Source organism: Cornus florida, unplaced genomic scaffold (assembly GCF_030987335.1).
Source record: "Cornus florida cultivar Cherokee Brave unplaced genomic scaffold, ASM3098733v1 CherokeeBrave_3.0.0_Hap2_Chr10, whole genome shotgun sequence".
Classification (NCBI taxonomy): Eukaryota; Viridiplantae; Streptophyta; class Magnoliopsida; order Cornales; family Cornaceae; genus Cornus; species Cornus florida.
The window spans coordinates 1,269,238-1,285,563 of record NW_026775580.1 but is presented as its reverse complement, the minus strand read 5'-3'; the positions used below and the strand labels follow the sequence as shown (position 1 = coordinate 1,285,563).

Here is a 16,326-nt window from a genome sequence, read left to right as displayed (position 1 = left end):
GCGCCGGGGAGTAAGTCATTCGCCTCGGACCCTAGGTGTCTGGCTTCGCAAAAATCTCGCCTCAGACCCTAAGTGTTCGGCTCGGCAAAAATCTCGCCTCGGACCTTAAGTGTTCGGCTCGGCAAAAATCTCGCCTCGGACCCTAAGTGTCCGGCTCGGCAAAACCTCCCCTCCGGCTCCGCGCCAGGGAGTGTTTAATTCGCCTCGGATCCTAAGTGTCCGAGACAGCGCCTTGGACCTTAAGTGTTCGGCTCGGCAAATATCTCGCCTCGGACCCTAAGTGTCTGGCTCGGCAAAACCTCCCCTCCGGCTCCGCGCCAGGGAGTGTTTAATTCGCCTCGGATCCTAAGTGTCCGAGATAGCTTCGGACCCTAAGTGTCCTATTCAGCAATATTCCTCCACACTCAGTGCCGAGGAATAATTCGCTTCAGACCTCTAGTGCCCGGATCAGAACTCTTTCCTCCGGACTCCAAGTGTTTAATACCCTGTGGATGTGGATATATCATAAGTTCATCATGATCCACCCCACATCAGGAACACACAAGAAGGAAAGAGTATGTATACGTCTACTGCAGGCGAGTCAAAGGCAAGGAGAGTTCACTTAACAGTTAAATCATTGTCCATATGAATCATCCTGAGATATCAACTAAACTGTTAAAAGGATCTCCTTCTTCCCACCATCCTTGCTTTTTCTCGGATAGTATAAATCTGAAGCATAAAGACAATGTGTTTTGTTTGTCATAAAAACATTACCAGTCAGAAAAATATGAACAGTATCAAAAGCATACAGCAAAAACAAATCAGGTATTGAAAGCCTAAAACAAAAAAATTATATTCATTATCCCAAACATACTGTCAATAAAAACAAAATACATGATTCTACTTCCTCTTCGGATCGAAGGGAGTAGATTCAAACGCATCCACTACAGTAGGACTTGGGGTAGGAGGAATTGAAGCCGCAGGGGCAGAAGAGCTAGGAGTACCCTTCAGGTGCGCCTTCACCATCTCGGCAAAGCGGATTTCAGCTTCCAAAGCCTCTGGCCCTTTATCATATGGGAAGTGCACCCCCACCTGCTTGTCAAAAGCGCCCGGATCCATCGTCCTAGGGCCTGAGCCCTGATTATAGCCAGACCGGAACGCTTTAGCACTAGCCAGGTGTGCCAGACAGGAGTAGCGCCCCTGCATTTGCTTCCCCGCCTTGAAGCAAGTAGTAAGAGCCTCGGTCAGGCGTTGAACTTCGGCCTGAAGAGAATCCACCTTAGCCTCAGAAGCAGCCAACTGCCTCTTATACGCATCCTTGGCTTCAGAAGCTATCTTCAGATTGGTAGAGGCAGTGGTGGCTCTCTTCTCTGCATTGTCAAGATCCTTTTCCAGCTTCTTGATGGAGAGGGATTGGGCTTCAGCAGTGGCGCAGAGGGCCATGGTGTGGTATAGACTCTGTATAACAGAGGAACAAATATGAGCATAAATGGAAACATAAGCAAGCAAGAGTAACATAATTCTGAAGGAGCAATGCGAACCTCTATGACCCGGACCGGGGCAGAGGGGAGTAGTTGTTCCAACCCCATTTGGCTGATGGCTTCCTCGTCCTTTAGGAGCCACATCCCTCGAGCCACCGCCAGTGCAGCTGAAGGGTCTATAATCACAGAATCCCCTGAGTGCAGGACTGACTTGTCAGCCCTGGTGAAGGAAGGAGTCCAAGGAGCCCCAGTCTCAGCCAGAACAAAGGCCCTGACTTCATCTTCAGGTTCGGCCTCTCCAGCCTTTTTCCCTCTGCTTTTAGAAGGGACCTTGCCCTTGCCAGAGGATGGGGGGTTGAGGCGAGATTTCTTCATTGGTGGTTCCTCAGCCTCCACCTCATCCTCAGTAGATCTAATAACGACCAAGGGTTGGGCATCTTCGGCTTTCTTTTTTAAAGCCTCAGCCCTCCGTATCTCCTCCTCAGTCATGGGGAAACTGTCAAAGGATGGTAGAGACAGATCCATGAGGTCTGCAGCAACAGCACTGGAGGCAATATCCTTGAGGTTTGAAGAAGTTAGCAGGTCCTCGATAGGCGAGGGGTCACTCCAGACTCGTTCCTCAAGAAAAGAAAGTCTGTTCCTTGCTGCGGAGGATGGGAATGTAGCTGAAAAAACACCAAGAAACTCATAAGTACGGCGAAACATTAAGACTTGGCAAGGAAAACAGCCAGAACACTTGGTATGAAGGGAGGTTAAGTATTCTATACCTAATTTCCCGAACTTGCGCGGGATGGGGAGCGTAATTGATTGGGGCACGAACCATTTTCCTTTAACTATAACCATCCTTTCTTTCCACTTCTTTTCGGATGAAGGAAGGTTCGTGCATATCCTCTGATGAAGGGGAGAGGTAAAAAAGAAGCGACCAGGCTCGGTCCCATGCTTAGATATATTGTAAGTAAGCAGAAGGTCGGCAAAGGTCAAATCCAGAGCCTCTAATTTCCGGCGCACCAACAGTGCCGAAAGGATGCGAAAGAAATTAGGATTTACCTGAAGGGGGGCAAGACCTAACTTGTTGAAAACCAAATGATAGAAGGGATGAGGAGGGAACCGGAGGGCGTTAAGATGCCCTACCGAAAGAAGCAATTCACTCTCTTTAATTCCCTCGCCGGAGGTAAAATCGGCACCCTCGGGATATTCTGCAATTTCTACTCCCTCGGGAATATCAAATTCTTCCATTACCAAAGCAATAGAGAACTTGATGCCAATAGAGATGATTGCTTTCCTCTCTCCATGAGTAAGAACATTATCAGAACCTGAGGTAGATGTCTCGGCTGGAAGGGGGGAAGTACCTAATTGATTCAACGAAAGACGATCTGTAGAAACCCTAGGAGGGGGAGCCCTAATGCGAACGGGGGAAGATGAAGGTGTGGATTCAGAATCCCCAATGTCTATACGTTCGGGAGTAGATGAAGTACTCATAATGAAAGATTGAAGAGAAAGATGCGGGAAAAAAACTAACCTGACAAGGCGATGGAATGAAGAACGCAGGAGTGCAGTGAGGGCAAATGTAACTCTTGCAGAATCTTGTATGACGGAGTAATAATGAAAGACCTCGAACCGTTTCTGAAGCAAAGTAAAAAACCGGTTTCAATTCCCTCTTTAATGGGAGCCGTCACTCAATTAAAAATGAAATTTGGGGCAAAGTGTGGAGGGAAAAAAACTCCCTCCAATAAAAAGCGCACACGTCATCACTACACATGTCTACACTCCAAGGACATATAAGGCCCATCATGCTCAAGCCCAAATTGAGGGTATTTTTAGCCCAAGACCATTGTTATTTGTCCTCCAGCCTCCATCAAGACCGAATCAAGAGGTCATCGGCCCAACTGGTTAATATTTAAACATCTGGTCCGTTACTCAAGCCCAGCCGGATCAAAGTATGTTCAGCCCAGTTATTCAAGAATGCACAAGTCCTATCAGTTGAAGGATTTACCGTAGAAGGAAAATCCTGAGATAGGAAGTTCTATACAAGGCAAGTTCTATGTATGGAAAATTAGACAACGGAAAGAACTCTATTAGTAAAGAATGTTTATATAGAAAGAATTGGAGGGCAAGCAAGGCGAGTCCTACCATAATTTTACAATCTTTTATATATAAATAGAGGCTTAGACCTCCAATAAAGGGATCAAGCAATTCTACGCTTCGAGATATACAGTTCTTGTTTATTTTACTATTGATTGAGTGAGTTGTTTTATTTTTCTTAATCATTATTGGTTGAGCGAAATTTTGCACCTACACCTACTTACTTCCTATTCTTGTTTCAAATTCCAGCTTCAGTAAGGTAGAGGATTGAGGAACTTCAACAGAATTTCCTACGGAGAGGGATGAGGGGAGGGAGGAGTTCAAGTACCATGTTGTGTGCTGGGACCAAGTGTGCAGTCCAAACCAAACCGGGGGTCTGAGTATTAGAGACTCACTTCTTTCAATAAAGCCCTGTTGGGGAAGTGTTTATGGAGACCTGAGGTGGAGAGGAGAGTCATTTGCTCAAAGTTTGGAGAGGAGAAGGGTTGTTGATTTTCCTTACAGGTGAGGGGTCTGGTGGAGTTGGGATTTGGAAATTCATCCGAAAGGGTTGGAATGAGTTTTCAAAGCATATTCGCTTCAGGGTGAGGGATGGCAGGAGTATTCAAATTTGGGAGGTTCATTGGTGCCGGGATTGCTCTTTAGCATGTTCCTATTCGAGGCTCTTCAAGATTGTGTCAGACATGCATGTCATGAGATTGTCAACTGCTATCGGCTTAATAGCGGAGGGTTGACTTGGGATGTGTAGTTTTTGAGACACTTACAGGATTGGGATTGGTGAGTGCACAGGCCCTTCCCTTTCCATGGAAGGTCGTGTGGCGTACGAAGACTCCCCTGAAGGCGGATTTTTTTGCTTGGTCAGTGGTCCTGGGCCGAATTCTTACAATAGGCAACCTGAGGAGGAGAGGTCAGATCGGTGCAACATGTGCAAGAGGAACAAGGAGACAGTGAATCATTTCCTTCTTCGTTGCCCAGTGGCTCAAGATTATTAGGACTTGATTCTTGGTCTCTTTGGGATCCAGCGGTTATGCCTCTTTCGGCGATGAGTGCTCTGGCGCTTTGGAGAGGCTACCTCTTGGAGCTCAGGCCCGAGAAGCTTGGAGAGTTACACCCTTGTGTTTTTGGTGGTCATTGTGGAGGGAAAGGAATAGAAGAATTGAAGATCCTTTGAGAGGGGAGGAAACTCCTATTGGTGTGCTTAAGTTCTATATCCTTCACACTTTTTCTTTTTTTTTTGGCTTCAAGGGAAAAATTGTAAATCTTTAGGGGAGTTGGTGGATTTTGTGGATATGTTGAGAGTTTAGGGGCCCTATTTCTATTGACTTTCAGAGATAATAAAAAAAATAGTAAAGTATAAGAAGATCAAGAAGAGAAGGAAGAGGAGGAGAGAAAAGAGAGAGAGATGGGAAAAGAGATAAGGAATTCGCTCTTTTTTCTTTTCTCTAGGCTTTGGCCTTTGTATATTCTTGGGATGCATTCCCCTTTTGAACGATTTCTAATACATTTTTACTTATCAAAAAAGAAAGAGAGAGAGAGATAAAGAATGAAAGAATAATTTCATCCTTCCACCACATTCTATTTATACTAAAAAGTTTCAGAAATTATACATAAGCACCCTACATTATATAAGTTACAACAAATAAGTCCCTGACAATAATTTTGTCCTTGTGTAGCTGTCGGGATGCGCTCCCTCTTGAGCTGTCTATAATACTTGTCAAAAAAAAAAAGTTTTAATTATTGATTGTTGAATCATATGTGTACTAGGGATGCACAAAAAAATTTGGTAGAACAGGTAAAGTGGACAAAACTGCACGGTTCGGTTCGGTCCGGTTCTATTATGGTTCAGTCCGGTTCCGATTATAAGTATAGGAAGCATTAATTAACAGTTCAGTTCAGGTTTGTCGTCCATTAGGACCGAACCAAACTGTTAATAAAATAAATATATATTATAAATATATACTATATAATCTATTCTAACCCTAAATCAGTTCTCTCAAATCACAATTCTCACCTTAGAGGTTTAGCTGCCATCAACCTTTCTCTTTCTCTTTTCTCATTTCATCACCACAACCCGTTATCTCAACCCTCAGCCACCATTGACTTCCCTTAGCCAAGACCCTTGACCACCATCGATCCTCAACCAACATCTACCCTTAACTAATGAATTATTACTTAAAAAATAAAATAGAAAATAAAAAATAAAAACATCTACCCTTAACCATCATCGACCCACAGGCATTGTCTGCCTCCGCCACCTTTGAACTTTTTAGCCTATCTATTTTTTTTCCTCTCTCCCCCTCTATATACATATATATATTACACAGCACACACACGACACTCTTGTGATTTCATTTTTGTTGTCACTTTTGCACTTTTGTTGCCTTATGTTGTTGTGCCTTGGATCCACTTCGTTGCTGAGACCACACGATATATTTCTGTCCCTCGTCTTCCAATATGATTTCTATTCAAGTAATAATTGTCTTCTTGAAAGGATTACTGAATGAGATTGGTTCATTTATTTGTTGAATCAAATTACAACTTTAGTTTTTTTAAGGCATGGAAGTCTTACTCACACCCTAATGTGCTTTTTCTAGCCCGCATATGGTTCATGGATGGGCTACCTATGAGAAACCCAGAACTGTGGGATAGTTCTAAACCGATTTTATAAGATTCGGTTTGGTTCCAGAGTTCCAACAGTTCGGTTTTGGTTCCAATTTTTCTGGAACTATGAGACCAGTTCAGTCTTGGTTCATTTCAGAACCAAACTGTGTGCACCCCGTCATCTACACCTTTCTCTTGTTCTCAATAGAGGAGCAAACTTATGTCACTATTCAAATTTTGAGGCATTTAGTAAGAAAGGCCCTAGATAAAGCAAAATGGCGATGAAGGATTGTGATGGTCAAGCAGATTGAACAAGCCTGTGGAAAGCACAATTGAGCTTCCAATTTCACTGGAAAGCCACCTAATAAACTATAAAACCATAAGACCAATTTTATAGGTGTGAAAGAAGACCCAAAAGAGCATAATAAAAATACGTTGGTTTAAAAGGGTAGGTGCAAAAATTGAGTAACCAAACACAAGCATTAGCAACACCGCGAATTGCATTGAATAGCAGTAAATAGTCGTGGCCCGAGTAAATATACAAGGTTTAAAGCAATTATTGGAAGGTTCAATAAAGATGTTTTGCAACAGAAACCTACAAGCAATCAAACAAAACTTTGCCATATCTTGACCAACATTAACCAAAATATTAAGAGAAAAAAAAAAAAAAAAAAAGGGAAATTATAGGGACGTAATCAAGATGTTTTAGAAGGGAAAAAAATTTCTTTAACATTAAAGAAATTGCACATACAATATCTATCCAACCTTTTTTTTATCCTTTCTGCATACATATTTTCACATGCAATACTTTGTAGCTCAACAATTCACAAAAAACATAAGCTTAGCTGCACATAGACGGAAAATATTACAAATATTAAGCCTAATACAAGAAGGAGTTGTAGTAAAAAGTGAATTCCCGAATTAGGGTTTGTATGTACGCACATTATAGAGACAAAGATGTAGAGAGAGGGGGAGTGAGAGTTTGTGTAAAATTAATAATACCAGGGAATGTATTTGATGGGGAAACCATCAGGTTCGGAGCGAACTCTGACGAGAGAGTCGGGAACTTTCTTGTTGAGTTCTTTGAGGATATCAAAAAGCGGACGACTTATTCCGGAAGTTGGGACGGCGTCGTCTGGGATGTCGTGTTCTGACCTGGTGAAGGACATTCTCTCATCTGAAGCAGAAGCAGCCTTGGCAGCAGCAAATGAACGGCGAGTGATTCGTGACGCCAACAACTTCAAAACATAACTGTGAGTTTGATCATTAGATGCTGCTGATTTTGCTACACATTTCATCATAGACAACGCCATATTCCCCTCCCTTCCTCTCTCTTCAGCCAACTATTTCACAGTGAAGAAGAAGAAATGTACAAAGCCCCAAAAACTACTCCACTTTTTTAGCCTTTTATTTCATTTATTATTATTATTATTATTGTTGCCCCAAACAAATTTTAAACCTACGATGAGCCCTAAATGATATCACATGGGCTTGAGAACACAAACTCAGCCCACAAATTTAAACCCTAAGAGTCCGTTTGGTTAGATGAAAATTAAAAATGAGAGGAACATGAAGTAAAAGAAAAGAAAATTAAGTTCCCGCATGCATTTGATTAGTAGGAAATTTTTTGAAAAAATAGTATTTAGTTAGTTTGGATAGCATGAAAGGAAAAAAAATAATTTACTTACCAAAACTACCATCATGATTTCAAATACTAAAAAATAAATAACTTTGTTTTAGATTAATTCTCTTTATATCAATTATTTATATTAAATTTTACTAAATAAATAGTAAAATGATGAATTATTAAAAGTAATTATTATTATTTATATTCATATTTAAATTAGAACATATTAAGGAATAGTGGATTTTAGTTACCCGTGTAACGACCCGAACCCATAGGTCCGAATTGCTAATCGGGTCTTAACCTGACCAAAAAAAATCCCAAGGCTAAAATGGTCATTATGCACCTTACTAAGTATTAGGAGTCATAATGAAGTCATACGAGTCATTTCTAAGCACACCGATTCACAAAGAGGTGATAACTCCAACTTTGGGTTCACGGACCCCTAGGGTTTACAAGGGTAAAACGCTCATTTCAAATTAGAATCATGGGATGAGGCTGGCACTAATGGAATTTGGACTAAAAAATGACCCCATTTAGATTTGAAATGAAGAAGTTATGTCTATTACAAAATCGGAGAAATAAATAAATAAATTTACTAAAAATTGGAGAAATGGGGGATTGATCCTCCTGGGTGGGGGATCTATCCACCACCCCCTCCCCTCTAAAATGGAGAGGGAGATCGATCTCACACTAGTGTTTTTTTTTTTTTTTTTTTTTTTTTTGAAAAAAAAACAAGAAAAAAAAAAGGTGGGGTTCGACCTCTTTATCACCTCGTTACCAATGGCCTAAGTCCCATGGTCATCAATTGAAAAAAAAAACAAGAAAAAAAAAAGGTGGGGTTCGACCTCTTTATCACCTCGTTACCAATGGCCTAAGTCCCATGGTCATCAATTGACATCTAAATCATGCAATACCTGTCCCAACTCACGACAATCAAAATATATATCCATTCCACAAACAATTACATCAATATGGACATTTAACATGATTCAAATATATTCATGTTTTTCCTTAATACAAAATGGTTCCTTTTATAATAAACATTCCCAAAATCACTTACACATAACCCAAAGAATAAGGTTATGGTTACAAAACCAAAATATACCAAGCTAATACATGTATAAACCAAGGTTTTACAAAAATGAGAGTTTATATACAAAAGACATCAAAAATGATCTTCTAATCCCACCTAAGCCTGTAGAGAAGCATTGTCCGCCACTTCCTTTCGGTGACCTGAAAAATGGTTATAAAGGGGTGAGCACAACGACTCAGTAAGAAGTGCCAAAAACACACCTCTTTATGACCCCATGATCCAAACAAAGCATAGAATAAGGGAATCGGGATCATACTATTTTAAGGAAAAATATGTCAACAACAAGGTCAACCAAACCATACTATATAATGCAATGCTAATGAGATGCCGATGAGATGCTAATGTCGCTCCCCATTTTCAAAACATTTTCCATTCATCCTTTCCAAACTGTTAATGCAACCCGGCCCATGGCAACTCCAAGGCATCATTTAGGGCCTAGGTAGCTCAACCACGCTAAGGTAGTCTTCTTAGTTCCCTCTAGGTTACATTAATGCCACAAACCCTAGGCAACTCTTTGGCGATCGGGTTTTCGTAAACCTTTCCTTAAAACTTTTCCCCAAAAATGGTTTTTCTTTCTTTTCAAATCAAGTCCCCATTTCTTACCCGATGCCAATGTATGAATGTTTCATGCCTTTCAATGCCATGACAATAACAAATTTCACACAATACATCAACATCATGCTAATATGAAGATTCATGCATTAAACTATAAACATACTTGCATGCTTAAAGGGAAAATTGATATAATAATTATTCATAGAATTCACTTCACAAGCATGCTACTTTAGGCAAGTAATTCATGTAGTAATCTCCATTAAGCATATAATCTCATATAATTTCACTTAAGCATGCAATTCAACACATAATATCACATAAGACATGATTATCATGCTTCAAAAAAACAAACCTTAAAGGCTATAAATCTAATTCAAAATTTATGCATGCCACATTGCAATGTAAAGGTATTAATTCACAAAAGACCAAAGAAGATGAGGTTTAGAGACCCCTCCTCAGTAAAAGAGCAAAAGCCCCAAAATTTAAAAAATCCCAAAGTCGCCAAATCAAAAATCGGCTCTAATAAACTCGCAGCCCTCTTCGAGCTCGTTAACTTTGCCATCAATGGCAACGTCTAAATGTAAATGGAAATTGATGATATTTGAGCTTAAAGTTTAAAGATCTAGTGAGAAGACTTTTTAGATAGACAGAAAAAAAAAAAAAAAAAAAAAAAAAAAAAAAAAAAAAGTCACAGTTTGTATTTCAGCCAAAAAAATGAGGTTTGTAATGACCTTGACCTTGTGGGGCCCAGTTGCCTCAAAAAAATCTATTTGTTATCATTTATATATAGAGAGTAGTGATCTCTTGCTCCCTGTGGAGCAAGAAAATTCTTCCACACTTTCTATAGTAATCATTAGATTAAATCTAATTGTCACATTCCAACCCACCTATATGCTTTCCTTTTATTACAAAACCACTATCACTATTTCTAGTTTCTATATTTAATATTTACCAAAACCACTATATGACGGCCCTGGTTTTTAGGTCAGCGCGTCCTATGATGACCGAATGTAGATCCGATATCGAATCCAGAATGCGGAAGTAAGAAACAAGATAACGATCTCCCAAAACACAACGCACCTCTAATACACTTTGATGACCTTCCATGAGGTCGTGAAACTCAATGAGAGCTGACGCGGAAGTAAAAGATCAAAAATATGACAAATAAACCCCCAGGGGCAAAATAGTCATTTTACATGGAAATGACGTCCCTAGAATATATATTATTTCCGAGACACATCCATGACTTCCCGTGAAGTCAAGGAACTCCAAAGAAAGTAGCGGAAGCGAATTACAAGAAAACCGGACAAAAATAGCCCCAAGGGCAAAATGGTTATTTCTAAAAAATATAAAATCGGGTGCTACCGAGCACACCACTGGGAAGACAGCGAAAAATTAATCAAGTTATACTCAAGAATCACTTGATTCGGAATCTGGATGGAAGAGAAAAGTCAAAATAAAGTTTTGACGTCGCCGCGGCCGTGAATAGTAACCTGGGCAAAATGCTGAAATCCGTGTACCGTTTTGAGGCACTAAACGACGTTTTCTGGAAAAACAAGAAGAAGAAACCCCCCTCAAAATAATTTTTCCAAGCTGACCATATTGAAAGAAAATTTTATTTTTGACGTGAAATCTCCAAAATTCCTTACAACAGACTTTTTCAAATAGTGCAGATGCGCACAGGAAATCAGATTTGACGTGGGGTTTTCGGGTCCGAGATGACATTTTTTGGAAAAACATGAAGAAGAAACCCCCCGTAAAATTGATTTTTCTACCCAACTACCTAAAAGGAAACAAAAAAACACACTGAAAAATTTCCAAAATACCCCTAGATCAGAACTGGACAAGAGGGCAAAAGTTGCTACAGTAACTGTCCTGATCTGAGAGCAGAAACGGGTTATCAAACGAATTTTTCTGGAAAAATACGAAAAAGAAACCCCTCCCGAAATCAAATTTTCTACCTGATATCGCAAAGAAAATAAAAAAATCTCACTATAAAATGCCCCTCCATGAAATCAGGTCATGGGGGTTAAAAAGCTGCAAAAATACAAATTGAAAGCTGAACTTTGCGAGGGATTTCCGGTACCAAGATGACATTTTCTGGAAAAACACGAAGAAGAAACCCCCCCTCCCAAAATCACGTTTTCTAAGTGACATGTGAAGACCGGAATTCATTTCTCGAAGGAAAACCCCAAAATGCCCTAAAATCAGATTATGCAAAAAATGTCAAAAGTAAAATTCATAGGAGGCTCAAATCACCAAGGATGAGGTTTTTCTTGAAAATAATCATGCACATAAACGTAACTTACCCATTAGGACATGCTACAATGGTCCATGGCTTAAAAATATTACCGATGCAAAATTTGACCCCCCTATGGCCAAAAAGGCAAAAATGAACTAGAAATGGAGAATTTGAAAACTAAAATTAACAAATGATTTCAAATTACCATTTGGCCCTTGGCCACACTTCATGCATATTAAGTAGGTCCTAATGAATGTGCTCGTGCACACTTTGCATCACCTAATTTGGAAATGAATCCTTAAAGGCTCGAATTTTATTATTTTAGCTCAAAATGCAAAGTATGAAACTAAAATGCAAAAATGAAAATAAAATGGTGATTGGGCTTTGGCCATACCTCATACATATTGAATGAATGCTAAATAATGAATTTCATACCTGATGCACACTTCGGTGCAATAATGTCATGCTAAAACCCTAATTTCTTATATATTCTCATTAAAGGCAAGATTTCAACATTTATGAATATACATGAACTTTAAATATGGTTTGGCCCTTGGCCTCATATCATATACATAAAATGAGGAGCAAAAAGTATGCTTAGGCACACATTATAAGTTTAGAATCAAATACACACATTTAACAAATAAGGCTACATATGGCTTTTTAAGCCAACCTTCACAAAATGGAACCTTCAAGTCCACAAATCGTCCAAGCATAACGAGAATGTTGATTCCTGTACCTGAAAAATGTCCCCACTACGTGGATGAGTAACATAAAGTTACTCGTAGAAAATGAGCATGCATCGACCTAACGTTTTACAAAATTATTACATTAACTTAAAATAATTCAAAAGGGTCATCCCACCTAACGTCTATGTCAAAGGTGAGACTTAGGGAGCATCCTAAGCTACCTTGAAACATTTCTAGCATAAATCACATCATTCATGCAATTCAAATAACATATAAGCATGCTATACAAAGCAACAAGATATAGATCCTCAAAGCCATTAACTTAAAATTTAAAATGCGAAAACAACTAAAGTGGGTCATGCCACCTAATGTCTATTTCCATATGAATCTATAGGATCATTCCTAAATTGCATTTGAACAATATAGCATAGATGTACTTAACAACATAAAAAAACCTGCAATGATCATAATGCCTTAATGTATTTAACAACATCAAAACCTACAAGGATTCATTAGAAAGAATAATGCCTGAATGTACTTATCAACAGTAAATCGTAAATAACCAAAACCACAAGTCACAATTAAATATTAGTTGCCAATTTGGAATTGAATGCGAAATCAAGTAGTGGAAGACTTGGACATCAAATCTTGGATAAAGCCAAGACCTATTGTTATTTTGGCACTTACCCGCTGGGAATACCACCCTAAGTGCACACTATAAATGGGGAGAACTCATACCTCCCGCACTAGAGCCAAACTCTAGCCATGTCTCTGTAACAATGTCCCAAGTGACTCCAAAATAAATAAGTTAACAACTTATATACGAAATATATATAAAGCACGAAACTACATTCCATGCACAAGTAGGTTGTAACCACACAGCTCATGCTCTAAATTCACAACTACTATAAGATGACAAATGTCGAATCTTCAGAGCGCGATTCGTTACGCGCTATAATATAGCGAGTAACGAACAATATAATTTAATATTGAAAACATAAACTGAAGAATCTAATACAAGTCTAAAATCATGCTTTAAATATACTACCAAATGTCAAACTCATGATTAAATCAATAATGCAATAGAAACGGAAATTAATCAAATAAACTAATTAATTTCTCCAGGTTTTTAATCTCAATCAAATGATCCCTAATTAACACATGTTGAACAACATAGTATGGTTATTTCACATATCCATTCAAAGACTTAATTAGGCCATGGAACAATAAGGTAGAATTTAATTAAATTATGATAATTAAACTTCTAAAACAATACCAAATGGTCCTAAATTATTATATGGTAGTGTACAAGTTATGCTCATGACAAATATTAAGTTAAAAACTTAATTAAGCCAATGGAACTATTAAATAGATTTTAATTAATCATTTTAATTAAAATCTTTAAATTTTCATACTCCTTCAAATGCTCTCAAATTAAAGTATGTGAAAGAACATGCCAAGACTTAATTTAAAAGCATATCACAAGTTATTTCCATGCAAGGTACGACCATGAGAATTAAACTTTCACCAAAGAAAATTATTAAATAAAAGTTACAATACTTTATCAAATACTCCAATTTTCATATATATTAACAAACATACCAAAGCCTAATTTACTAGCATGCCACAATTTAATTCTAAGTTAAATATCATCATGTGAATTAAATCTTAAACATAGAAATTAATTAAATTAAATTCTAGATTATGAATAAAAAGCATGCATACAAGTTGTATAAGCATCAATAGCATGTAAGACAACAAAAATATAAACATATAACATCCCCTACCTCAATTTGAGATGAAAATCTCAAATTCCTACCGAAAGAAAAGTGCTCCGAATCCGACGATACTTCGGGGTTTTGTCGGGGACAACACGGTGAACAAGAATCCCAATGAAGCCCCATGAAAATCACAACTTGACTTCAAACCTGAACTCACAAAATGGTCAGAAATGAGTTCTAATAAGGGGGAAAGGTAGAGCACGACGAGGTCTACGATAAACGTTAAGGCGGAAGACTTTTTACAAAGGCATGCAAATGGAGAAGAAGAAAGAAAGGTGGCAGCCCCTTGGGCTACCATGGCTACCAGCCATGAAGTGGAGAAGAAGGCTGAAAAGTTAACTGTTTAAATTAGGGCCACCTATTTATAGAAATCTCAAAAAGTGCCCCAAAAGGGCCCTACAGGGTCCGAAAAAGTGAAATTTGAGCAGACGCATTGAACTGACAAAACTCCATGAACGAAAAAGAACCGAAATAAGAAAATATGAATAACAGAAGAAACGACGTAGAAAACTGAGTTCCGAGCAGAGAGATATGCCCCGAACAAGTTCGGCGGCAACTAGGGCAAGAAATCTTGAAACTGGAGAAAAACGACCAGAAGGGAATTATAAGAGTACGCAACTCAACGAAAAGTGAAAATGAATCCCGTATGAGGATCCAAGCTCAAAATAAGGCATTGAATAATAACTTTCACTAATTGCACAATGGTCCCTCCAAAAAGTGAAAACTGCACTAATGGCCCAGAATGAAAATATCTTCCAAAAATATTTTCTTAAAAACCCTTGAAATAAAATATCTTCAAAAGATATTTACAAAAAACACCCCAAGAAAAGAAAAAGATGCTGAAAAACTATGTATCCACGCCCCTATGGATACCGGGAGCAACTAGAGTACTTTACTGCAAAAGTAAAGACACGTATTTCGTGGAAACCACTTAGAATGAAAATACATGAAGTCAAAAACCAACTCCGAGCATGGAAAATGAGGTTGTGCCAAAAAGTGACAAACGGGAAAAAGACAAAATAAGGAAAAGGACAAAAAGTGAATGGTGTCCAAAAAGTGAAAATGTGGAAATGACTCAATCCTTAAAGGAAGTTGTCAATCCAAGGTAAAGAGTCTCGAAAACCATTTCTGAGCACTCAAGACGACACTAAAGTCGAGAAAAGGAACTCGGAAAAGAAAATTAAATGAAAAAAATTTATCCGTAAAATTTGAGGAAAAAGGAAAGGAAGAAAATGACCGGGTCATTACACACTAATTACAACAATAAAAGGTAAGTACCAAACAAATAAAAATATAAATAGCTTCACCTCTTAAACGTCTCACCACCACTAATAGGAATTTTTGTTTTTTTTTTTTTATATTTTTATTTTTTATGTCTTTGTTGTAATTTTACATACTAGCTTTCTTTCATGCTTTTTTTACTTGTGTGTGTCAAACCCTAGTTGCACAAAAGTGTGATAAAATGTGGCCAAGTTTGAATTTATAGAATGCCACTACCACAACTAACTATTAATGTAGCTATAGTAAGTAGGGATCGTCCTAAGGGAAAGGAAACATATTTTTGTTTGGAAATCAATATTAGATGGTTGGTGGTTGAATTATACTACAATTTAAGCTAAATAAATGCAATATAAAACAACTAGATCAATATGAGGTGTAGAGAATATGAGAGAGGAGTCTTGGGACATAGAGTTCACCATTAAGTATCACCTTCATTGACATTTAATATTTGATGGATCAGGGGGATTATGTGTTATAAATGAAAGTATTTATACCATTAATTGAATATCAAGCATGGATGGCCAAGTAAGCATACATTGTCTAGCCAATCTATTGAGTAGCACAACATATCAAATTAAGCCATTAATTCTTTTATAAGCCCACAATCAATGCACAATCATTAAATTAGAGAAATGTACTCCTTGCATTCATAAGCATGGAACATCAAACAATAAGCATGGATTGTCCACCTATCTAAAAAAGTAAGGCAATTACACTACAAGTAAGCTAGTGACTTGAAAATTAAACTAATTAAACTAAGGAGGTAGCACAATCCATCAAGAAATAAGTATGAACCATCAAATAAACCACAAGATTAATCTATTTAAGCACTATGCCTTGACCATCACTAGATTCATAATATCAATACACATAGACATGCATCAATGTCACAAGATCTAAAGATATATACATGAA

The 16,326-nt window shown here is 38.2% G+C and overlaps 1 protein-coding gene across 1 annotated transcript in view; it reads right to left on the bottom strand.

Annotated features, from left to right (window-relative positions):
- Positions 1–7,532, bottom strand: part of LOC132275871 (DNA repair RAD52-like protein 1, mitochondrial) — a 57,595-nt gene extending 50,063 nt beyond the window's left edge. Inside the window, exon 1 of the mRNA XM_059777042.1 lies at positions 7,146–7,532. Coding sequence (XP_059633025.1) covers positions 7,146–7,456 — 311 coding nt within the window. The 5' untranslated portion in view covers positions 7,457–7,532. The remainder of the gene's footprint in view (positions 1–7,145) is intronic.
- Between the last annotated feature and the right edge of the window lie 8,794 nt (positions 7,533–16,326).